Source organism: Phascolarctos cinereus, unplaced genomic scaffold (assembly GCF_003287225.1).
Source record: "Phascolarctos cinereus isolate Bilbo 61053 unplaced genomic scaffold, phaCin_HiC Scaffold_5;HRSCAF=322, whole genome shotgun sequence".
Lineage (NCBI taxonomy): Eukaryota > Metazoa > Chordata > Mammalia > Diprotodontia > Phascolarctidae > Phascolarctos > Phascolarctos cinereus.
The window spans coordinates 287722221-287746940 of NW_027555958.1; the positions used below are offsets into that span (position 1 = coordinate 287722221).

Sequence of the window (24720 nt, forward strand, 5' to 3'; positions counted from 1 at the left end):
TAGGTTATATGTGTACAATCATGTTAAGCATATTTCCATGTTAGTCACATTGTGAAAGAAGAATCAGAACAGGAGGGGAAAACCACAAGAAAGAAAAAACAACAACAAAAAAGTGAAAATTGTATGCTTTGATCTGCATTTAGACTCTATTGTTCTTAGTCTGGGATGTGGCATTTTCCACCAAAAGTCTTTTGGAATTGTCTTGGATCATTGTCTTGCTGAGAAGAGCTAAGTCCGTCATAGTTGATCATCATACAATGTTGCTGCTACTGGGTACAATGTTCTGGTTCTGCTCACTTTACTCAGCATCAGTTTATATAAGTCTTTCCAGGTGTTTCTGAAATCTGCCTACTCATCATTGCCTATAGAGCAATAGTATTCCATTACATTTACATACCACAATTTGTTTAGCTGTTCCACAATTGATGGGCATCCCCTCAGTTTCTGATTTTTTGCCACAACAAAAGAGCTGTTATATTTTTGTACTTATAGGCCCTTTTCCTTTTCTCTCTTTGGGATACAGACCTAATAGTGGGATTGCTGGGTCAAAAGGTAAGCAGTTTTATAACTCTTTGGGCACTTTCAAATTGTTCTCCAGACTGGTCGTCAGTTCACCGATCCACTGATAGTGCACTTAGTGTCCCTATTTTTCCACATCCTCTCCAGCATGTCATTTCCCTCCTCCCTCACGCTAGCCAGCCAACTTGCTAGGTGTGAGGTGGTACCTAGGTTGTCTTAATTTGCATTTCTTTAAACAATAGTGATTTAGAGTACTTTTTCGTATGACTACTGACAGCTTTGATTTCTTCAGCTAACTGCCACTTCATACAAGTTTGAGGGGATTCTTAACGATGGTGACAAAGGGAAGGTCTGAAAATGGCAAGGAATTTGCTAACTCCTGTTTCTGGCCCTAGATGTCAGGGGTTGTTAGAGAAGTAACAGTCAGCCTTGGAAAAGACTGATGAGGTATGGTGTATGCAAGAGAATGACAGGACTGTTTACCATGGGGGGAAGGCAGCTCTTGCCTCAGTCCTGACTAATCTTGGCCATCTTCCATGGCACAAATCCAAGCTGGGGGGAGGGGGGATATAGCCTTCCAGACACCCACCCACAAGATAATAGAAGCATACTGAGCCCAGAAGGTAGGCAGCATATAAATCGATGCACCTCTCCCCATTCCCCATGTTCCAGGGATGTCAGCACAGGCAGCGCAGACCTGGCAGCTAGGGGGCAACTCTGAAGTCCAGGACTCTTGGCATGCCTATGCTCAAAGAGAAGCAATTAAGTGTGTGGGAAGTTACAGTCCACAGGGCTGAGCAGTTTTCAGAGAACTGGATGTTAAGTTAGGTCTACAGAGATTTGGTGACGTGGCCACACAACAGCCCAGAGCCCACTGTAACTAAGAAACCCCAGGGAGGGACAGAAGGATTGTGCCTGAGAACTTAATTCCACTTAGGAGTCCAAGGTACGTTAGATGAGGAACAAGCAGACTGGCTTTCCTTAGCCCAAACCACATCCACAGCTGCACCCAACATTTTTTCATGGACAGCTCTCATCAGGGACTAGATTGCAAAAGGAAGAAAGGATCATCTAGAAGACAAGCTGCACTGCTCCCACAACTCTTCAGCCCTTGGCTCTGGCAGACTTCTGCATGGGGCATTTTCTGAGCTGGGGCATATTGGGATCAAAAGCAGGGCTCAACCTTGGAACAACAGAGAGGAAAGGTGAGAGCATGAAGCCTGGTGAGAACTGGCACTTCCCACAGAGGAGAACTCACCCAGGCTCCCTGGAGCTCCTAATACACGGCCCCAGGTAGGTCAGGGATCCTTGCTCAGACGTCACACACACAGGGAGACAGGAAAGTCAAGCTACTTCATCTTTACTACATCATAGTTTTGGCAAACAAATCAAGGTGCAACAGGGTTTATTTCACATTAATATATTAACTGGATTTTTGTTCAAATAAATAGGGAGTTCTCTTTTAAATAATGATCTTCTCACACTCTGGCCAATCCAAGTGGAAATCAAAGGAAATTAGTGCATCCAGGGGACAGTCACCAATCAGGCATGAAGCTTAAAGTGAAGACATGATAACTGAATTGGGACTGACAATGGACACCTTTTTACTCAGGACTAAGCCAGGCCCCAAGATTCATGGAACACTTGGCCCCAGGTACATCTGATTTCCACCTAGTGAGGAGCCCTAAGCAGGGTAGGATAAGACGTGCAATCTTCAGCTCTGGGCCTAGGCAGCCCCTCTGGGCACAGGAGGGAACCTCAAGACCCCCTAAAAGCATGAGTTAGGAATACAAGGGAGCAAAGCCAAGCAGTCATTTGTATGTTTTCTCCCTAGCTGAACAGTCTTCCCTTTATTCTCCCTCCACCAGTCCTAGGCATTGCAATCTCACGATCAAAAACCACAACAAAGTGATGGGGATATAAAAGAAGAGATAGTAGGAGTATGAACAGGTGTGACACCCCAAAGGGATGGGAATGGAAAAGATGGGACTCTCGAGGGCATGCCACCACCCGGTCTTATGGTCACGGTCACACTGGAAACCCAGACTAGACTTCACAGCTGGAGAGAGATTAGGGTGTTGATGGAATGTGGGGAGGGGCTGGAAGGGGACCCTTGAGGGGATGAGTTCAACCCACCTTCCCAGGTCTGGCAGACAGATACCTCTACTGATGTGGGCTGGGAGGAGCCAGAAATATAGTCCAAAATGAATTAAAAAATAAGAGTGCTGGGTAGGAGCTGAGGGGCTGGTCAGGAACAGTCCCCTCCTTTATGGGAAACTGTGTTAATGCAAGAGGAGTAAAATGGAAATGGCGACTTGAGTGGAAAGCCCCACTGATGAAGGTGGAGGAGAGGTGTCAATGTCCCTAGGCCAGCTGGAAATCTCCCAGGCTACCTCTCTCCCCTTCGTGCCTGTTACTGCTAACTACACACAGGCCTAGAGGAAAAGCCGGATCTGACAAAAGCCTCCGCACCAACTCCAAACTCAGCTCTGGGGGAATAAGGGAGCAGGCGGGCGACGAGGTAGTAGATGCAGGTGCATCTACTGGGTCTTCTTGTCTTCTGGGGGGTAGTATGGAGGTGGTGGGGGCTGGTCCTGAAGAGAAGAAAAAAAGAAATAGGACCGACTCCAAGAGTACAGGAGGAACTTCAGATGATTTCCTTCCCCTGACCTCCCACAATGGTTTCCAGCTAGCGGTTTACCCAGAGAGGTTGTCGCCCTCCCCACCCCCCACCCCGACTCACCGTGGGCATGTAGACGTTATGGGGATTGACAGGGTTGTAGTAGGCGCTGGCGGCAGCTTCGGCAGCTTTTGCTTCAGCTAAAAAGAAACACACATATATCCCAAGCACGGCTGGGCTGTCATCCTCTCCCTTCTCCAAGGGAAGGAGCTCCTAAAAGCGTGGGGTCAATAGTTCCTCTAGCTTCACTGATCTTAACACAGAAGCAGCTGCTGCTAGCCCTTTCCTTCCACTCTACCCAACTCCAACTGACACAGTGAAGCTGGAGCTGGGGACATTGGGAATTATTGATCTCAGGGGCCCGCTGGTCTCTAGAGGTTGCACTCAATCACAGAAAGAGGGGTGGGGAATATCTACTTTTACTCTGTCAGGTTCCTTCCCACCTTCTAGGGTTCTCTAGAGATACCTGCAAGGTGGACCCTCCTACTGGGGGACAATGCCCCAGCACTGCTAAGCATTTCTGAGCTGCTTCTGGGGCATGATGGATCCCTTACCTGCAGGAGTAGATGGTACATCAGGGCCACCGACAGGTGGCTCCATGGGTCCAGGATATGGAGGTGGTGGGGGCTGCACGTACCCTATAGCTCCATCCATCATGGAAGGTCCTGGATAAAACTCTGCTTAGCAAAACAAGAGCCAAATAACCACTCTGGACAGACGGCTCTGTATGGTAAACACTTGACTACTGAGTCGAGTCACACCTACAATTCAACTATCACGTCAGCACACTCAGACATATCTGAAGTTTCTCTGTTAAACCTTAAATAAACTCCAAATTTCTAAACACACATATACACCCCCACACCCCTCCCTTTTACACAGGGACCAGCAAAACAGACTCACCAGGTGGAGGTGGTGCATAGGGATAGCTTGGAGGGTTTGGGTACATTCCATTGGCAGCTGGAATAGGAAAAGCATGGGCTCCATTGGGCACGTAAGAATACCCATAAGCTCGATTGGGGACTTCACCTCTGGAGGCTGCAATCACAGAATAAAAGGGAGAGAAGCCTTACTCAATCAGAGGACAGTGAAGAGTAGAGGCTCAGGTAAAGGGAATAAATATCATCCTCAGAATTCACAGCTTTCAATCAATTCTTTTCTTTCTTTTACCTCTTAGAATGTAGTTCAGAGTTCCCATTTCCTATGTTTGAGATTCTGAGACCCTACCCAACCCAGGATGCCCAGATACAAACCCAGCCAGTCCTAAAAAACACTCTATCTTCGGTACCCAGCTTTTAGAGTCTACACACCTTGGGCAGCCACCTGTAGCATTCGCTGTCCAAACTCAATGGCACCCCCTGCTGCAAAGGTCAATTTGTATACAGCTGATCCTTCCAGCCACCTGGGGAAAGAAAGGGGGGGTGGGCAGGGGAAGGGGGGCAGAGAGAGAGAGAGAGAGAGAGAGAGAGAGACTATGAACAAATAACTAGGTGGAAAGAAAGCTGGGCTGTATCTGAAGAGATGATTATTTGTCCTCTCTGGGACCCTGTCCAATTTCCCTGGAAGCCTGCAGGGAAAGATTTGGTTCAGCTGTGCAATCTGATCAGCACTTGTCTCTCCCTCATTGCCAAGACTGCGCCTGGACTCTGGCCCACACCAGGCCCTGGCTTAGCCCCATGGTTGCCTTCTTCCCACTGGCCCTGACCATCAGAACAAAGAGCTTTTCCTGCACCAACAGTGCCCCAGGTGCTAAGATCCTTACTAGAGCACTCCAGACCTTGAAGCCAGGGAAATTATCATTAGGCCCCCTCAGGGGAATGTGGAGAGAAGCAGGAAGCCAAGATCCAACAACAATGGAGACAGCCTTGCTTTGGCTTAAAGGCCAAGAGAAAGGGGCTCTCACCTCAGGTCTAAGCCTCAACAAAGCCAACAATAACAGTGACTCCACGTGGCCAAGAGTCTTCAGGTACAGGGCAAAGCTGTCAATAGTAACATTCTACAGCCCAAAAGAGACCTAACTCTTGCAGAAGGCTCCCCTGGCCCAGCTGACCAAAGAGAACCTGAGTGGAGGCTACAAGGTGCCCTGAGGGCTAACCACAGGCTTCTGAGTGGCAGGACCTGCTCAGGTGAGGAAAACCAAGTGAAAGCACAGTTCTCTAGAGCCAGAAGAGGGAGACTTTTAAAGCTTGCTCCCCTAGCCCTCTCTGCATCTAAAAAGGGCTCCTCTTTTGCACCCAGGCTAGAACACAAGATCCCCTTTCCTAAGAGGTTCCTTTTCACAGCTGAAAGTTTAAAAAGATAATCTCCAGGGACAGATGGAAAAATTGTGTTCTCATTGGCATGAAAAGACCCAAGATGTCATTTAAAATATTAATATTTTACAGCTATTAGAAAACAAACATCCTTCTCTAGCCTACATACCTCTAACTGATCAGCTAACTTCTCATGTTTTGATATGGGAATTAAATAATTAAATACAGAATTGGGAAATGCCCTAAGGGTAAGAAGGAAAAGAAGGGAGGAGCCAATACTCAGGCAAGACAAATGTCCCCAAGGAAACAGCCAACTGCGATTAAGAGTTTCTTTCTGGCAGCCTTGTCCAAGGCCTCTCAGTCTCACATACCTCCTGCTTCTGCCTTCACTGTTCCCCTGATGTAATTTGCACCAAACACAGGCTGCTTGATCTCATAGTCCTTCATTAGGTAAAACGGCATCATGAATGACTGCATGGAGTCCTTTCCCTTGGACAGAAAAATAACCTGTGGGAACAGACAATGAATAGCATCAGTACAGATGACCCAAGGCTGTTTTACTAGGATTTCCTAAATTTCCGAGGATTTTTTCTGTTGTCGGCAGTTGTACTCCCAATTTCAAAGGGGCCTCCATCAGCCTGCTCCATCATACCAGAGTGACCCTCTGGGGGTGACTCTGTGTGTGTGTGTGTGTGTGTGTACACACAGGATAAAGAATTCTTATTTGAGGAGTCTACATTCACAAAAACTTCTGAAATACTTGCTATGAGGCAGACACTGTACTAAGCAATAAGGACTCAAAACTAGAAATGCAACAGTCTGTTTTCCAGGAGCTTATATTTTGTGGCAGAATACCAAAGTATACACAAAATATATACACATGATCATATAAACAAGTAAGCAAAATACATGTGAAGAAATTAATTATGTGAAATGTGCAAGGCAATACACGTCCTGTAGGATGTGGCACTTGAGCTTTGAGGAAATTGAGGGCGTCTAGGAGTGGATGGGAACTGAGAGGGAAGGGCATGCCAGGTCTTGGGGACAGCCTCTGTTATGTGAAGAACAGAAATAAGACAGTTTGGCCCAAACCAAGCATGGAAAGGGAAATAATATGTAATAAAGACAGTGAGGCTGGATTCAGGCTGTGTCAAAGAGTGAAGTTTGCATTTGATCATAAAGGCAAAAGATCTATTCTTGTGCAGGGGAGTGACATGGTCAGACCTATACTTCAGGAATGTAAATTTCGAAGCACTTTTGGACCATGGATTAAAGTGTGAAACTTCAGGCAAGAAGGCCAATTATATAAGAAGCAACAAAGCAACATATATCCTGAGAAAGGGCCTATGGAAAACATCCTTACTAGACTAGATATAAATACAAGACAATATGAATCAGAGACTTTTGAAAAGTATAAACTAATATACGTTTCTAGGTTACGATGATGCCATGACACCTAAGTGTTTGGAGAATAGGATAAGGAGAAAAGCTTCGTGGAAAAGTTGAAGTAAACCTTGCATGTTATAGATATGGGGAAGAACATGGGCTGCTTAAGGGCCAAGGTGAACTTCCTAACCTCCTGAAAGTGAAGCAAACCACTCCAACCTCTCAACTGCCTTCCTGCCATAATGTTCTGGGGCAATCAAGCAAATCACCTGGGAGGTCCAGAGTTTTAGAAATATGTCTAAAATCCCTCTGTCTTGGTTTGCCTATTTGTTTGGATGAAATTCTAGATGGTGACTTTGACCTATCAGTACAGGGCCAGTGTATATGAAATCTTCTCTCCTCTCCTACTCCGTTAAGCCATGACAATTAAGAATAACAACACAAATATGCCCTCTTCAGCAACTAAAGGGAAGGAGTCTTTTCCAGGGAAAGCCTTTTGTTTCCTCCGGGGCTAATGAAGCCCCAGTTTATGAAGGCTTTGGGAAGCAAGCAAGCCCCATTTTTGCAGTCTGGTATTTCTTACCCTACGAGGCGCTGCTGGCCTATTTTCCTGGCTGGGGCATTTGTTGCTGTGTCACCATATTCATCATGTGGCATATTTTGCAGAAGCTTCAGGCTAACAGTTGCTTTTGCTGAAATCAAAATGAAAAATACTCAGCCTACTCTAGGTCTATGTCTATCCAGCAGCACCAGTCACCTGTACACAAATGGAAGATGGCAGTGTTGGAGTTTGTAGAACCTTACTCAGCAGCTGTTAGTTCAGCTACCTGGAGCCACTGTCGACTCCCAGGGTCCCGGAAGGAGCTTGTGACAAAGAAACACCATGGGAGACGGGAAAATAAAAGTCATTAATGCTTCAGGGACCTGTGTCAGTGTTGCTGGAAACCTGAGTCACTCTCCTAAAATGTCAGGCCTCAAAATGACAGGTAACTTACTCTGTAAGGAGTCAAATAGAGGCTGCCTTTCTTGGTTCCTTTGAAGGCATCTGTCATGTGATCCATGTCACTGAAGGAGAGCTCCACATGATCATAGGTCATTAGAATGCTATAATGGGAAGGGAGAAAAAAAGGTTATGATAAGGGAGATTAGAGATATGGCTTGAAGTCTGGATAAAAAGCTGTGCAATTCCTACAATTTCTCATATTCCTCTTCTCCCTCTGTATCCACTCCCCCTCCCCCCACCCCTCAACAAGTGGTCTGCAGAATCCCAAACACACTGCAACCAGCTCCATCTGGAGTAAGTGCCAGATGAGGAAGGGAAATTCCAGTTTGCAAGGTTAAAGCTGATGTCACCACAGAAAACTCTTTCACTCTCATCTTCAAAGGCAGGCTGGATGGCAACTTATTGTGTTTATTATAACACTCATGTTAAGAATAAGGATTGGACTAGATCAGGGGTGGGGAACCTTCAGCCTCAAGGCCACAAGTGGCCTTCTAGGGCCTTGGGTGAGGCCTTTTGACTGAATCCAAATTTTACCGAACAAATCCTCTTATTAAGGGAATTTGTATTTCAAAGTATGCATTCAGTTCCCCACTCTCAGACTAGACCATCCATGAAATCTTTGCCAACTCTGTAATTCTATGAAATACCTAGTTGCAGGTATGACCACTTAAAGAAAATGAAAACGGGAAATTATGAAATGATGATTGAAGGACTCACTAAAGATTCCTTTAAATAATAAAAGTACAAAGGAGGTTCAAATTTTAACTTCAGTTTATAAACCAATTTCCTGGAATGAAACTAAAGAATTTATGTAAAACAAGGCACATCCTTATTTAACAGTCACAGAGCATTTAGAAGTGTGGGAGGCAAAGCTAGAGATAGTCCTTGTCCCAGAAACTCCCACTGAGAAAGAATGAAAAATAGTCACAAGAGATGATACTGTATGACAGCAACAGTGTTTCCTTGTTCCAAGAGCCTGGACACAAAAAGGTCACAAACCAATGGGTATCATGGGATATCTCTGATTACAAGAGAAAAATCAAATAACATTCACAGGGGCTGGGTCTGTCTTCCCCTACTCCAACCAACTGATCGCTGAATATGCATTTATTAAGCACTTACTATGTGCCAGGGACAGTGCTAGACGCTGGATATATACAGACAAAAAAAAAACAGAAAAAAAAGTTCCTGTCCTCAAGGTATTTATATGTACATATCAATTTACAAAATAATTGAGATAATTTAAATACTAACAGATGGAGGAAGGGGCAATCAGGAAAGGTTTTGTGCAGAAGATTGAATTTCTGTTGAATTTTGAGGGAAACAAATGATTCTAAGAGAAATTGGGGGGGAGGACAACTGTGTAAGACCATGCAGGCAGGAGTGTCCTGGATGAAAATCATCAAGACCTACGCTGAAAACCTTTCCACTTGAGAGGATGGCTGGAACAGAACATGAAACAAATGCAGGTGGAGAAAATAGGTTAATTACTAGAAACAGGATAAGCCTGTTAGATACTGTGTAGGGAAGAAGGTGAAGAGGTCATATTTTTCAGCTCTAAGCTCACACTTCAGCAAATCTGCTTCCCAAGAGTTCTGGTCCCTAAGTATTTCTTTCCTCCTAACTGGCACAGTGGTCCTTTTGACTTTGTGAGGACCCTGAGGCTACAGAAAGGCAGGTAGCATGACACACTTGAGGGGTAGCATCCTTTCCTATGTTCAAGTAGGCAAAGGGGAGGGGGAGAAACAGTGCTGAACACAGAACCTGGGGAGCGCCCCTATCTTTTATTGCAATATCATTTATTGCATGACCACCCTAGCCTCCTCCAAATAGGAGGGAGCATTCGCTGAATTTAATGAGCATCCATCTACATGACGAACGCAGTGGGTAAAGTCTTAGCTACCTCTCCCTAGCAGTGTAAAAAGTTGTGGGTTTTAGAGGAGAAACGTGGGGGTTTGTGTTTTGTTTTTTAATAGGATGGTGGGTAGGAATCCAGGAGTCTCTCAGTCTTTCTCTCTCTCTCGTCAATTTCCTCTTCCTGGGCTTCATAATCCTCCCTCTGAAAAATGAGGGAGTTGGACCAGACGACCCCCAACATTGCTCTCAGCTCAAACGTCATTCTCCCTCGGCTACATCAACAACCAGGCTTTGGGGGTGTGAAGGGGGAGGTTGGCTCAGCTGGGCCTGCAGGGGGGGGGTGTTAAAGGGGATTTTAGCACCAAATGGGAAATGTCCAACCCTAAGATTCTCGGACATCTGTGAGGCTACAAGACCCAGCCCAACTTTCTACCAAATCTCCTTCGGGGATACCCTCCCCCCCAATCTGATGCTGTCCTTGGTCCCTAATCCCTCCCCAACTACCCCCACCCAGGAAGCTCTCTCAGTTCCTCCCCCTCCCCCGAGCTGCTGCTGTCCTAGGTCCCTCTTGCAGCTTCCTGACGAGTATGTGTTGGGGGGGGTCTAAGATTTCCCGCCCCCCCTCTTCCCCCTTCCCTGGCCGTTACTCTCCCCGCCCCTCAAGGATGTTCGTTCTCCTTTCTCCCCAGTTCCCACCTCCCTCGACGACTCGCCCCGACCCCAACCTTCCCCCCTCCCCGTGGCGCCGCTCACTTCTCCGTGTTGTTGACAATCACTCCGCTCTCCGAGTGGTTCCTGTTAAGCGCCATGGCCGGACCGCACAGACGCCCAGCAACCGAGCCTCTGAGACTAGTGCGCCTGCGCTCTGTGCCCAGCCTCGCGTGTCGTCGTTCGGAATTAAGGTCCAGCCAATCACGGGGTGTCTATGTGGGGGGGTGGGGAGAGGGGGGGAACAACCACCTGACCCTCGAGTCACGTGAACGCGCTCGCCTCTCGTTTCTCTCCCCCTCCCCCCCTTTCCAGCCTTCTGTCGCTTTCCTCCACCCCCAACACTTGCTCTGCTTGTAGGGGCTGCATCACAAACAAGTCAGAAGACTACAATTCCCGGCGTGCGATGCTCTGGCCTCGCCCTTGACTTAAGGAGCTGATGAACTTCCGGAGCGCCAAAATGGTGTGAGGCCTAGAATTCTTGGCATAGAAGGATGCGTGGAAGGAACTGGGAATTTTCAGTTCCAGAAAAAGAAAACTAGGGAAGAAACGGCCATCCCCGTGCCCCAAAATATCAAGTGGTTCCTTGTTTCTTGTAGGGCAGGGGTTCTTTTTTTTTTTAATTGTTTTTTACATCACCAGAATTTCAACCATTGGTTCTCCCCTTCCTTCCTCCCAGGGACCCATGTAATAAATACTGTTTTTTAAAGAAAAGAAGATGAGACCTCACCCCCCACCCCAACACACACACAAAGAAACAAGCAAAATCAATACATCGAAAAAGTCAGAAAGTATACGTAAGTATAAGTAATGCACCACACTCGGGGACATTGCATCCTTGCAAAGGAATGGAGTAGGAGATGTAGGATGACTTCTCTTAACTTTTTGTGTATGACGTGGACCCTTTTGGCACTGATGAAGCCCTTGGACTCCTCAGAAGAGTGATTTTAAATGCATAAAATGAAATACATAGGATTACAAAGAAAACCAATTGTGTTGAAATGCAGTTATCAAAATATTTTTTAAATCAAGTTTGCTCACCCCAGATTAAGAATCCCTGTTCTAGCATAAAAAAAAAAGCTCATTCAAGCTTTGTGGTTAAATCATGTGGCAATCATCCACTGATTTTATCTTTTCAGGAAGATTAAATATTCTCTTTGATGAAAGCTTTGGTCCAGCTAAACAGACCTCCTCTTATTTCTGTGCCTTAGCAGAGTAGGTGGGCTCGTGGTCCTGGAATAAGGAAGATCTGGGTTCATATCCTGCCTCTCTGGTCCTCAATTTCCTCATCTGCAATAGGAGGGTGTTCAGGTTTAGGGGTGCTGGGACACCCAATCTTCCAATTCTTTGTTACCCTTAATTGAGCCTAGAGGGCTACTGTCTTACCTGTGGATGGCCCTCAGCCACTTCCCATCCTTGATCCTATCTAGATCCCATTCCACCTCTCATCACTCCCATCAAGATCCTCCCTAGATCCCTCCTCTAGTCATTCCAGCTTACTGTCCACTTCCATCGAGATACCCCTTCTCCCACACCCCTCCTCCAGTCACCCCAAACTGCCTGGCCACTCCTAGATCCCTCCCACAGTCTTCCTGGCTGCCATTTAGGGACTGAGACTTCCTCATGTCTGCTAGTCTGTACAAGCATCACAAATGTTTAGATTCCTTAAGAGTCTGGCCCATACGGCTGATCTTTAATAAACCATATCTTTGGCTGAAAAAAGGTTTGGGTCAAATTCATTCAGGTAGGACCCGAATGTCATGATTTGGGGGTCCCAGCACCCCTAAGCCTCCAAACTTCAACAGTCATAGGAAAATAATTCTCTAAGGGTGTGTTTAGTGACTGTTGTTCTGTTTGATGAAGCAAACAGTAAAATGAACCTTATCTTGAACTCTTGTAACTATGTTTTATCATACTAAGAAATGTTCCTTGTTCAAGATTCCTATAAATTGTAACTTCAAAATGACTTCTTGTAGAGAGCTATCCAAGGGCATGAGGGAACTCTGTCAGTGTGAACATTTCTTTCTCTAAGCAGAAAAAAAATGCTTAGAACAACTTTAAATTAATAAAAAACTGTTTCTGGAAGATGTGCCAATGATGCAGAGCACAATACAGAATTTTCTGTCAGAGAGCTCATATATCCTCTTTTCTGGTTCAGGATGTTGTCTATGGAGGACCAAAACTCTCTCAGAGAAAGTGACTTCCCAATATAAGAATTCCCCCAAGATGAAGTCCATTGTGAGGTCCCTATCTCTCACTGAAGGCACATACCTCTTCAATCATGGAAGTAATCTTCAGTTGAACCTCCCCACTGAGTTGAAACTTCCTGTTTCATTCCCTCAGATTTAATCCCTCCATTATACTGTCTTGATATACTTGTCTATACTATACTCCTATAGCCCCACTTCTTGTTGAGAAGTGGCAGTATGGTATAGGGGCAGTTAGGTGACCCAGTGGATATAGTACAAGGTCTGGAGTTAGGAAGACTCCTCTGACCTCAGACATTTACTAGCTGTGTGACCTTGGGCAAGTCATTTCACCCCGTTTGCCTCAGTTTCCTCATCTGTAAAATGAGCTGGAAAAGGATATGGCAAACTGCTCCAGTATCTTGGCTAAGAAAACCCCAGATGGGGTCATGAAGAGTCAGAGAATACTGAACAACACCGAAAGGAATAATCCTCTCTTAATTTTTAAAATCATTGACTTGGTAGGATTATATTACTTGTTCTCTACCGCCCACTTTAGTCCACAGTGATTGAGTTCTGCTCTTCTGCCTTCACTTCTGTTTCTTTCATCTTTGTCCCATTTTGTGTTTTTAAAACTGATTGATTCCTTTTTGTTCTTTCTTTTTTAAGCCCCAAACATAGGGTAAATTATGTGATAAATGATTTTATTACTTATTATTTCCTTGGCAAGTGTACTTATTTCCTTTTTTCGTGTTAATATTTTTTGGAGTGTTTACAAGCTAAACATTCTGGTCGTGTCTGATTTTATTTTTAGTTTTGTTTTTGCTAAGCAATGTGGTTAAGTGACTTGCTCAGGGTCACACAGCTAGTAAGTGTCACATAATTGAGGCAGGATTTGAACTCAGGTCCTCCTGATCCAGGGCTGGTGCTCTATCCACTGTGACACCTAGCTGCCCCTCTGATTTTATTCTTGCTGAAATGCTTCAAATACTTCTATTTTTCTTGAAAATTGATTTTTTTTTAGTCACAATTTGACTCAGGTATGCAGGGTATGTCATTTTGTGATGCAGCTTGAGCTGCTTTGCTTTTTGGAATATACTATTGTCTGACTGTGACCCTATTTGTGGTTTTCTTGGCAAAGATCCTGGAGTGGTTTGCCATTTCCTTCTCTAGCTCATTTTACAGATGAGAAAACTGAGGCAAACAGGGTGAAGTGACTTGCCCAGGGTCACACAGCTAGTACGAGTCTGAGGTCTTCCTGACACCGGGCCTAATACTATCTCTACTTCACCACCTAGCTGCCCCTGGGATTTCTCATAGTTGCCTAATAATCTTGTATTGATGGAATTTCTAGACCATTATATTGAAAAATCTTGTTCCTGACTCCTAGCATAATTTGTTGCTTGTCATTGGAATTGTTAAAAATATTTAAAAGTATCAGCTGTGTTCTTTGGTGTTGGAGGTGTTTTTCTCCCCTTAGTTTTTGTTTGTTTGCTTGAGGCAGTCAGGGTTAAGTGACTTGCCTGGGATCACACAGCTAGTAAGTGTCTGAGGCCAGATTTAAATTCAGGTCTTCTGGATTTCAGGGCCTAGCTGCCTCCTTCTCTGCTTTGGAATCCATGTATGGTTTCTTTCAATTGGTGCTTTGTTTTCTACGTTCAAAATTTCTGGGCAGTCTTTTTGTATCATTTCCTGCATTGTGGTGTTCAGTTTTGTTTTGTTTTTCATGTGTCACATTTTTCTAGGAGCAGTACGATCCTTAAGTTATCTCTGTGCAACCCGATCTTTAAGGTCAATTGGTTTAGCTTGTATAGAGTTCATATGTGTTCTTTTATGATTTGCTTTTCTTCTAGATTTTCCTCCATTCTGTTATTTTTGTATTCCAAAATTTGTTCATCTCATTTCTTTAGAGGCACTTTCCATTGTGGATTCATTTTTTGCTAATTTTCAAATTAAGTTTTAAAATTCTCTATTGATCTCTGTGTTCTGACATATTTATTCTCAGTTCCTTCTTCTGTAGTTTTTATTTCTTTTTTATACTGTTTCAGCATTTTGTTGTTGTTGTTGCTAAACCGCACTTTCTTGGGAGTCCACAAGATTCTGCATTCCATCAGTCACTGGTTCCCTTTTCTTTGTCTTGTGATCTTTGTTGAGAGTTTGTGTTCTCTTTGACCATTTACTACTCATCCTTCCTTCTGGTTTAAATATCAGTCAATTTATCTGCTTGTATTGTGGGCTTTTATTAAGAGTTTTTCTCTTTGAACCTTTGGTCCTTTAGCCTTTTTTCGTATTCTCCCATCATTTACTTTCTGGCTCCTCCCCCTTCGTGGTTGAATTGTTATTTGTTGTTTATTCTTCTTTCTTGAAGAAGACCAAGGACGTCAGGAGGGTGATGTCTTGACTTGGAAGTGGATTGGATTTAAGTGAGGCAGAGCTGTGCAGAGTCATCAGCCTCACTCTGTCCCCCAGAGTCATCAGAGTCCAGTGGTAAGACCTAGGTCAAGCTGGTAAATAAAGCCTCAAGACTGGACCACAAAGTTATCTCAAACTACATGAGCTGGGTTCACCATCCTGTCCTTTCTCCAGTACCTTCTGGGGGGACAGAAATGAAACCTCGATGTTTCAGTACCATTTTGCTCAAGCCCATTGCAGTGGTACATGTCGACCCTTGCCCCAATTCCTCCCTTAGAGCTCCCCTTTTCTTCTCACAGTTTGGCAGAACTGCCATTTTTTGCAGTTTGAGGTGGGCACAGAGGGTTTTTAGTCAGTCTTTATAGACTTGGAAGACCCTAACTTATGGACGGGCCACAGTAAGATGGCAGCACATTTGCAGCCCCCTCTACCACCACTTCCTCTTGTGGTGGAGAAGAGTGAGTGTCTGGTTCTCATTGTACAGCAGGAGCCAGATGGGAGCTCGATATGCTAGCATAATGTCGGCATCAGGGGTGGGGGTCCCAGAGCTGAGCCTGCCCTTCTAGGAACGTAGAACCTCATGGGGATGGGTTGTTGAGTGAAAGCTATAAGGATTTTACTTTGCTGGAGTTCTTGTTTCTCTGTCCAGTGATAATTGTTTTATATCTGGTGCATGATTCCTTTTTAAATTTTTTTCGAGGGTTAGAAAGTTAAAGAGGTTTGGGAATAGTAATTAATTTTGCTATCTTGCTGGTCACATGACCAAGAAGGTTGGCCATATCATTTTAATAGCAGATTCCAAAAGTGTAGTAATGTGAATATAGTTAATGTTCTGAAGTGACCACCCATCTTCATCCTAACTGATCAGTTTGGTCTCCAGGGATCGGTTACTAGGTCCTCTAAGGGCTCTTGAATTACTCCCTGAGGAGTGGTATCGAAAGTTATACTGACTCAGTGACCCATGATTCCCAGTCCTGCTTGTCAGTCACTGTTGGGGGAGCCTCTGTTGGGGGGAGTCATCACCCAGTCTACAGTATTTGTATTACCTGCTATCTATCTCATACTAGGTCACCCCTAACTATTAGCCTGCACATACTGGCAATTGGGGAGTAGCTGAGATGTACTGTTCCATCCCCTTTTGCTGACATGGACCTATCCAAATTGTCTTTATCTCATTATGAAAATTATCAATAAAAGCTGGCTCTATCTTGAATTCCTTGCTGATCCCCAGTGGTCAGCCTGTCAATCTGTTTTAATAAACTCTTTCAATTCTGTCTTCCCTGAGTTTTGTCTTGTCAATTAAAGCAAAAGCCTGAACAAAGAATTTTCCTTTTGAAAGTTGGGAATGTCTTTTTTTAAAATTAATTTATTTATTTTTAGTTTTCAACATTCATTTCCATAAGATTTTGAGTTCCAAATTTTCTCCCCATTTCTCTCCTCCCCCCCACCCCAAGATGGTGTGTAATTTGATATAGGCTGTACATATACATTCATATTGAACCTATTTTCACATTAGCATGTTGTAGAGAAGAATTAGAATCAACGGGAGAAACCACAAGAAAGAAGAAACAAACAAAGAAAAAAAGAGACAGAGCAAATAATATGCTTTGATCTGCATTCAGACTCCACAATTCTTTTTTTTTTTTTGATGTGGACAGCATTTTCCATCATGAGTCCTTTGAAGTTGTCTTGGATCTTTGCATTGCTAAGAAGAGATGAGTCTATCAAAGTCAGTCATTGCACATTGTGGCTGTTACTGTGTACAGTGTTCTCCTGGTTCTGCTCACTTCACTTAGTTCATGTAAGTGTTTCTAGGTTTTTCTGAAGTCCACTTGCTCATTATTTCTTATAGCACCATAGTTCACAACTTGTTCAGCCATTCCCCAACTGATGGGCATTGGGAATGTCTTTCTAATGCTATACCTCAAGAGGGCTCAACCATGTGCTTCTTATTATGATTATCAGTTGAAAATCATGCCAGTCATCCAGTCAGCTTTTAGAAAGGAGTATTTCTTTTCTTTTTTTCTTTTTTTTTCTTTTCTTTTCTTTTCTTTTCTTTTCTTTTCTTTTCTTTCTCTTCTCTTTCTTCTCTCTTCTCTTCTCTCTTCTTTCTCTTCTCTTCTCTTCTCTTCTTTCTCTTTTCTTTTCTTTTTCTTTCTCTTCTTTTCTCTCTTTCTTTTCTTTTCTTTCCTTTTCTTTTCTTTTCTTTTCTTTCCTTTTCTTTTCTTTTCTTTTTTGCAATTGGGGTTAAGTGACTTGCCCAGGGTCACACAGCTAGTAAGTGTCAAGTGTTTGGTCTGAGGCCATATTTGAAGTCAGGTCCTCCTGACATCAGGGCTGGTGCTCTATCCACTGAACCACCTAGCTGCCCCCTAGAAAGGAGTATTTACTAATTGTATAGTTGATACAAAATACTCCCCCAAAGTATATGGCTCACTCCTCTGCAAGTATCTATAGAATCCAGGGGGAAATGAGCTCTGGCTTAGAGGTCATATGTGGAAAAGGGGTAACTCATCTCCTGGTTGCTAGGAGTCCTTTTCTCCCATTTGCGGGGTGATTAAAAAGTTCACTTTTGGCATGATGTAGCTTCTTCACTGTGCTCTTTGCCTGGTGATGAATTTGTATCCAGTCTGACCTTGGCTGTCACTGCAGGTGCTATTTGCTAGCTGCTGCTGTCCTGGGACAATGTTTAGGTGTGTATGGGAGGATGTGAATTTCAAAATCATTTAGACCTCTGAAGCTTGCAAGGTCGTTCTCCTGCAGGTATTCAATTAATTTGGGTTCTGAACTGGTCTTCTTTTCTATAGAAAACCCAGAGGACATGACTAGATTTCCTTTGCCAATCCAGTTTATCCAAGAACTTTTTACTCTTAGTCTTTGATTTGATTAGTTGAGACTTCATTAAGGCATCTTACTTTAATGGGGTGGGGTGTCTTGCTTGCTTTGCTCAATCTATTTCACCCGCATACAAATAAACAACTAAAGAAATGTCAACTGCATTGTGCAACCAGATGGGGAAAGATATCTTTCTTCCCAGCCATATCTCCTGCCACTGGGTTGGACAGAAAACAGGAAGTAGTCAGAAAGGTAAACAGAAGACAGCTTTCCAATCTCCAGGGATGGCAGTGGAGAAAAGTGGTGTTCTTCACTTAGTATCTCATATGCCTGGTTGTTTTTTTTTTTTTGGTCTCAATCTGCTCTCAATTACTTGGCCTCTTTGGCCTCATTCTCCTCTGTCCTCTCCTTATGTTCTTTGTGTGTCCACAGTTGGATGGTCTAAATGGAGTATTGGAAGGCCCTATGCTGATGCTTCATCAGTCACACATAGCAGCCTCTGCTTCTATCTTGCTCCTCCATGTGGCTTCATTTGTGGAAATTACTTCAAGGTCAAAAACCATGAGAACTTGGAAAATTCTAGGTAGCAGATAGTTCCACCCCACCAAGTCTCAATGGTAATGACTCAATAGGAGGGGCAATCTATGTTGAGACAAGAGTATAATAATTACAACAACACCAACAATAACTTTTGTATAGCACATTAAGGTTTGCAAAACGCAGTATATAAAAACATTTTTAAAAGAACTTTATCTTCCTCCTCTAAGCTGAGGGAAGCAATAGGCTAATTATAGTTGTCCAACAGAGCTTATATATTGGATTGTTTGTTTAACTACGTTGCTTTGTTGTATGGGAGGGTAAGGAACAGGAATATCTTTTTTCTTTTTTCTTGTAAGTAGTAGTTTTTTCCAATTACATGTAAAGGTAGTTTTCAAAATTCTTTCTTCTTCTTTTTTTATTAATTTATTTTGATTTATCAACAATCACTTCCATGAGCTTGTGAGTTTTAAATTTTTTTCCTCCTCCCTCTCCACCTCCCCTCCCTAAGACAGCACACAATCTGATATAGGCTATACATATACTTTCCTATTAAACCTATTTTCACATTAGTGATGTTGTAAGGAAGAGTTAGAACCAATAGGAGCAACCACAAGAAAGAGGAAACAAAACAAAACAGAAGGAAAAAAAAAGCAAATATTATGCTTCTATCTGCATTCAAACTCCATAGTTCTTTCTTTGGATCAACATTCATTTTTCATAAGACTTTTGAGTTCCAAATTTTTCTCTCTCCCTTCCTTGCCTTCCCCCTCCCCAAGACAGCAAGTGATCTGATATAGGTTATACATGTTCAATCATGGTAAACATATTTCTACATTAGTCACGTTGTGAAAGAAGAATCAGAACAAAAGGGAAAAACCATGAGAAAGAGAGAAAAAAAAAACCAAAAAAGGTGAAAACAGTATGCTTCAGTCTGCTTTCAGACTCCATAGTTCTTTCTCTGGACGTGGGTAGCATTTTCCATCATGAGTGACAGTAGCACTTTTTAAAAGCATCAATGAAACATTTAACTTTTTTTCATTTTATTTTTCAACTAACAAGCATTTCTTTCCTTTCTCTCCCATCTTCCCCCTAAGGTAGGGGAGAGTGAGGAATTCCAGGTGTCAAAGTTGTGGCCCTTTGATACACAAATTGGAAGGCATTCTTGGTGGTAAGCAGTCCATAGTTCAAGACTTGATAAGGAGATATCTCCAAAAACAAGATATTCCTAAAGAGAGCCCCATAACTAAAATTAGGAGAGTCTCTAGAGATAGAGTTGTCTCCAAAAAACACAAACCAGGATATGTCCATAGCCTCATAATCTGCGGTCAAGAAAGTCTTTGAAGATAGGGATGTCTCTTGAAGGTCCATAAATCACCAAATGGCTCAGAGTCTGCCTCAAAGCTGGTATGAGCTTAATTGGCTTCAGAGTTGCTGATTTTCTGCACATCTGGCTAGGTTTACTCTCTGTCACTGAAAAGGATTGTTGATATGTCAAGCCAATACAGCCAGTCCTCATACACTTCTTCTGGTTACTTGGATAATGAGGGATGGGGGTGGGGAGGAGTGGACCTCAAACAAATTAAGGTATCCATTTTCACAATATTCTTAGTCAAACAAAACAAATTTCCACATTATCCCAAAATAGATGCCTCATTCTGCATCTTGACTCTTAAATCATTTCTTAGCCAGGAAGTGGCTAGCATAATTTATTATCAGTTCTCTCTCACTATAGTAGGTTATTTGCATTCATCAGAGTCTTTCAAAGTTGCTGTTTGTACAATTTTGTTATTGTATAAATTGTTCCCCTCATTCTGCTCACTTTACTCTGCGTCAGTTCATACAAATCTTTTCAGATTTTTTCTGAAACCTTTCCTCATTTCTTATGGAACAATAGTATTGTATTACAGTCATGTATTTGCTCGGCTACTCCCAGGTTGATGGGCACCTCCTCCATTTCTCGTTCTTTGCCACTTGAAAAAAACTTCTATAAATCTTTTTGTATGGGTGGATCTTTTCCTTCTTTCTTCAATCTCTTTTGCAGGTTTTACAGAACAAATCTTTTAAGGGGATTTGTTCTGTGAAGTTTGGATTCAGTCAAAGGGCCACACTTGAGGACCTAGAGGGCCACATGTGGCCTTGAGGCCTCAAGTTCCCCACCCCTGGTTTATGGCATAGGACTACTTGTGCTATTGCTGAATCAAAGGGTGCGCCCAGTTTAGTGACTTTTGTGGCATAGTTTTAAACTCTTTTCTTGGATGAGAAGACCAATTCCCAGCTTTACCATTACTGTGCCAAACATTTTTTTTAATCAGTCCTTGAACTTCCTCAAAGAAAACGAGTCAAGATCCCTCATTCACTGCTCTAAAATTCACATCTCTTGCTAAGTGTGAATAGAACACATGGCTTACTTCAGTCATTGGAGTATAGGAAACTGTCAGCTTATTCAAACCTGAGGCTTTTGAAAACTCTCTGGGCACTAGGCCAACCCACCTTGATGGTACTTAAAAAAAACAACCTACCAACTGATCTCTATGGGAAGCAGAAATACTTGCAAAGCTGAAGAAGGTGGATAATTGAAATTTTACTACCTAGACTAACAGTTCTAAAACTTTTGGTCTCAAGACCCTTTTATACTCTTAAAAATTATTGAGAACCCCAAAGAGCTTTTGTTTATGTGGTTTATATCTATCATATTAAATTTATTAATTTAATTATTAATTAAAATGTTAAATTAAAATATTAAATTTACCATATAGATTACATATTTGTCATATTAAAAATTAAAACTGAAAAGATTTATAAATTTTGATTCATTAAAATAAGAATATAAACCCATTACATTTTAACCTAAGTAACATATTTCTACAAAAAATAATTCCATATTTTCCAAAACAAAAAAATGAATGAAAAGAATGACATCGTTTTGCATATTTTTGGCAAATCTATTCATTGTCTTGCTTAAAAGAAGAAAGCTAGAGTGCAGCTAGGTGGTGCAGTGCATAGAGCAGTGGCCCTGAAGTCAGGAAGACCCAAGTTCAAACATGGCCTCAGATACTTACTAATTAGCTATGTGACCCTGGGCCACTGAACCTCCTTTGACTCAAAAAAAAAAACCCACAAAAAAGAAGAAAGCTAGGTTCTTATGTTTGTTTTGAATTCAATTTGTTGCCATTTATGGTTTGGTTGACCTTGCACAGATACATAGTTGGAAAAGGAAGGAATATTTTAATGGACAAATAACTTCTTAGTATCATTATGAAAATAGTTTGATCTTATGGATTCCTGAAAGGGTCTTAGGGACATGGGGTGAGAGGTGCCAGAAGTGATACTTGGAGTACCTCTGTTCCAGAGAACTAGGCTGCAAAATGAGAAGACCGAAAACCTTAGCTCGGCCCTTCTTTGCGTGTGCGTGCCCCCCCCCACACACACCCCCCATACACTTTTTCCATGTAGGGGGAGAACAGGAAAAGAGTGAAAGAAGGCACATGCATATTCATGAAAATACTTTTTGCCAGTTTTGGAAGACTGAGGATCTCGATCCATGCAATTCCAGAGGATTTATGATAAAACATATTACTCACTTCTTGGTAATAATTAACAACAATAATAGCTAACATTTCTATAGCAATTACTATGTGCCAGGCACAATGCTAAATGCTTTATGATTATTGTTTCATTTGATCCCCACAACTACCCTGGAAGGCAGGTGCTATTATATCCCCATTTTACAGTTGAGGAAACTGAGGCAGACAGAGATTAAGTGACTTGCCCAGGGTCATACAGCTATGTGTCTATGGTCACATTTGAACTCAAGTCTTCCTGACTCCAGGCCTAGCATGCTATCTACTCCACTGCCTAGCTACCTCACCTCCTGATACGGAGATGATGGACTCAAAGTGTAGAATGAGATAATTTTTTTTGGATGTGGGCAAAAATTTGTTTTGCTTGACTATATATGTTTGGAATAGGTTTTGCTTTTCTTGCTTTCTCAAAGGAGTGTTGGGGTGAGAGGGAAAGAATGTGGACCTAAAAAAATAGAATTTAAAAAAGAAAGTTTATTGAGCTTTCAGAGGAGGAGGAAAAAAGGAACAATCAGAGAAGAAACTTTTTTCCACCCCTTCTGTCCCTCTCCCAAGTCCAGTGTGATGGAGGAAGGAGAGGACACAGGGGAGAATAGCATAGGCATTCTCTAACTTATGATTTGATTTGTAAGTAGGTTCTTTGAAACTCGGAAAGCATTTTTGTTGTATAAATATTACAAAATAGTGCACAGTTCCCAAAAACCTTTTTTTTTAAAAAATATGTAACTAACTTTTGGCAGGGAGCTCCTCAGAAAACAACTTAGGAGCCAGCAGACAGAGCTGCCTGTGTCAGGGAAGCTCCCTTTCCTGGGCTCTCTCAGCTGTGAGGGGTTTCAGATTTAACTTTATAGCAAACTGCCCAGAGTTCTGGTTTTGACGCTCACCTTGAAGGGGACTGGTAGATAGAGAAAAAGCTCAGCAAACAAGCAAGAGAAAAAAAGAGAAAGGAGAAGGGAGAGGGAAGAAAAGAGGGGAAAAAAGAGACCGTGACCTAGTGGACAGATGGAGAAAGATAGTAATTCGGTGCCAGCCCAGTGTGAGCCTGCATACACTCAACTGTGCCATCACAGGCTGAGCTGGTGATATCAAGCATTACCCCTCCCAGGGCCTGAATCCTAAGAGCAGCCGGAGACTTTCAGGGATGTGGAGAGGCTGCCTTTTAGCTGGCTGGGTCATTCCCTTGCTTTACACGATCCCCAGTGGAGAATCGACTGGAGGGAGACCCATCACAGCGCTCCTCACTCCTCAGTCTCATTCCCTACTCACTTAAAACAGCAGCCCAAGGCAGCTGGTCAGACTGCCGTATCTGCACGCCATATGGCTTTAAATACTTTCTCGGTGCATGTGGGTCTGCATAATGGTCATTGAAGCGGTGCCAGTTCTGCTCACTTGAATGCTAGCAATGATCGTGGGAACTGCGGGAGTCCGAAACCCTGGCAGGGCGGCAGATTTCGAGTTCTGGGTTTTGTGTCTAAGTTAACACTGCCAGAAAAAAGACCTCTGGCTGAGGATCCAAGCATTAAGAAGGACAATAGTTCATTTGAGGAAGAACCAGATACTTCTAGTACACATGGGCCCAGTAAAGGGGAGAGCAGTAACAGGAGATTGGGAAAGAAAATGACATCTCTTGCCTTTGCCCAGAAAACCCCAGCTGGATTCAAACCGAGGCTGAAGAGAAGGGAAGGAGGGGGTGGTGTGGGTGGGGAATGGTTGAAATGGAAACACATTTGAGCATGCTCAATGGGTCTCGGCTTAGCTGGATGACTGACAGCTTAGGCGGCTGAGCTCACTGGCACCGCCTGGTGGTTATATATAAAACTGGAAGTAACTAGATTCAACCCCTTCATGAGTCAGTCAAGCATTTAAATGTTTATTATGAGGCCGCTAGGTGGTGCAATGGATAGAGCACTGAACCTGGAGTTCAAATTTGACCTGACACTTAACTAGCTGTGTGACCCTGGGCAAGTCACTTAACCTGTTTGCCTCACTTTCCTCATCTGTAAAATTAGCTGGAGAAGGAAATGGCAAACCGCTCCAGGATCTTTGTCAAGAAAACCCCAAATGGGGTCACAGAGTTGGATATGATTGAAATGACTGAACAAAGAGCCCTAGGAATTAGGAGACCTGGGTTCTGACACTAACTAGCCTTGACCGTCTGTTAAGCCTATACAGCAAAGGTCTGTTCTGCTTTACAGCTTACTCTCACTTATAAAGGACTCATTCCAGGTATTAATGCACAGTTATTTCAGGGGGCCAAGTAATATAACCAACCGTCAAACAGGGCATGTCCAAAACTTCAGGTTCTCCTTCCTTGAGGACTTTGAGGATGATGCATCTGCCTGTTTCTGGTGACTTAGTGCTGAAGGACACTTTCTTCTTATTGGCAGAAAGAGCTGATGACTCAACGGACCTTTCAGAAAGAGTGCTTCCACCCCAGCTCTCTTCCCTGGAGCTCTTTCCCTCCATCCCAGCAGAAATGGGGAACAGCAGAGAATGTAGCTAATTAAAGCAAGTACTTTGTCTGGATGTCCGGTTACTGCTTCTGTGTTTCTTTGCCTGATCACTTGACTGAACACTGATTTTGGGATAGATGTGTTCAGTCCTGGAGAAAACCTAATGGGTTCAAGAGATTTAGAGCTCCTAGATCCACTGGGTAGGGCTAATTGGTGGCAGAGGAAATTTCTGCATTAGAGAAATGACCACTGACAAGAAGAGAAACCGGAGCCCTGACCCAGCTGCCTGGCAGACATGTACTTTGAGA

The 24720-nt window shown here is 43.1% G+C and overlaps 1 protein-coding gene and 1 long non-coding RNA gene across 3 annotated transcripts; one reads left to right on the forward strand and one right to left on the reverse strand.

Moving 5' to 3' along the window:
* Positions 1–1863: 1863 nt before the first annotated feature.
* Positions 1864–10534, reverse strand: WBP2 (WW domain binding protein 2). Its single transcript, XM_021002677.2, has 8 exons — positions 10451–10534; positions 7833–7941; positions 5819–5958; positions 4510–4601; positions 4103–4237; positions 3754–3876; positions 3263–3339; positions 1864–3113 (listed from the first exon to the last, which is right to left on the reverse strand). The coding sequence occupies exons 1-8, from the start codon at positions 10504–10506 to the stop codon at positions 3060–3062; spliced, it is 786 nt and encodes a 261-aa protein (XP_020858336.1). The 5' UTR covers positions 10507–10534; the 3' UTR covers positions 1864–3059.
* On the forward strand, positions 10511–24485 carry LOC110219381 (uncharacterized). 2 transcript variants are annotated; one of them, XR_002327606.2, is made up of 4 exons: positions 10511–10599; positions 10766–10868; positions 11085–11202; positions 24347–24485. It is a non-coding gene; the product is annotated as an uncharacterized LOC110219381 (long non-coding RNA). The 2 variants fall into 2 exon arrangements; XR_002327605.2 differs by lacking the exon at positions 10511–10599 and having other exon boundaries at positions 10654–10868.
* The last annotated feature ends 235 nt before the right edge of the window (positions 24486–24720 follow it).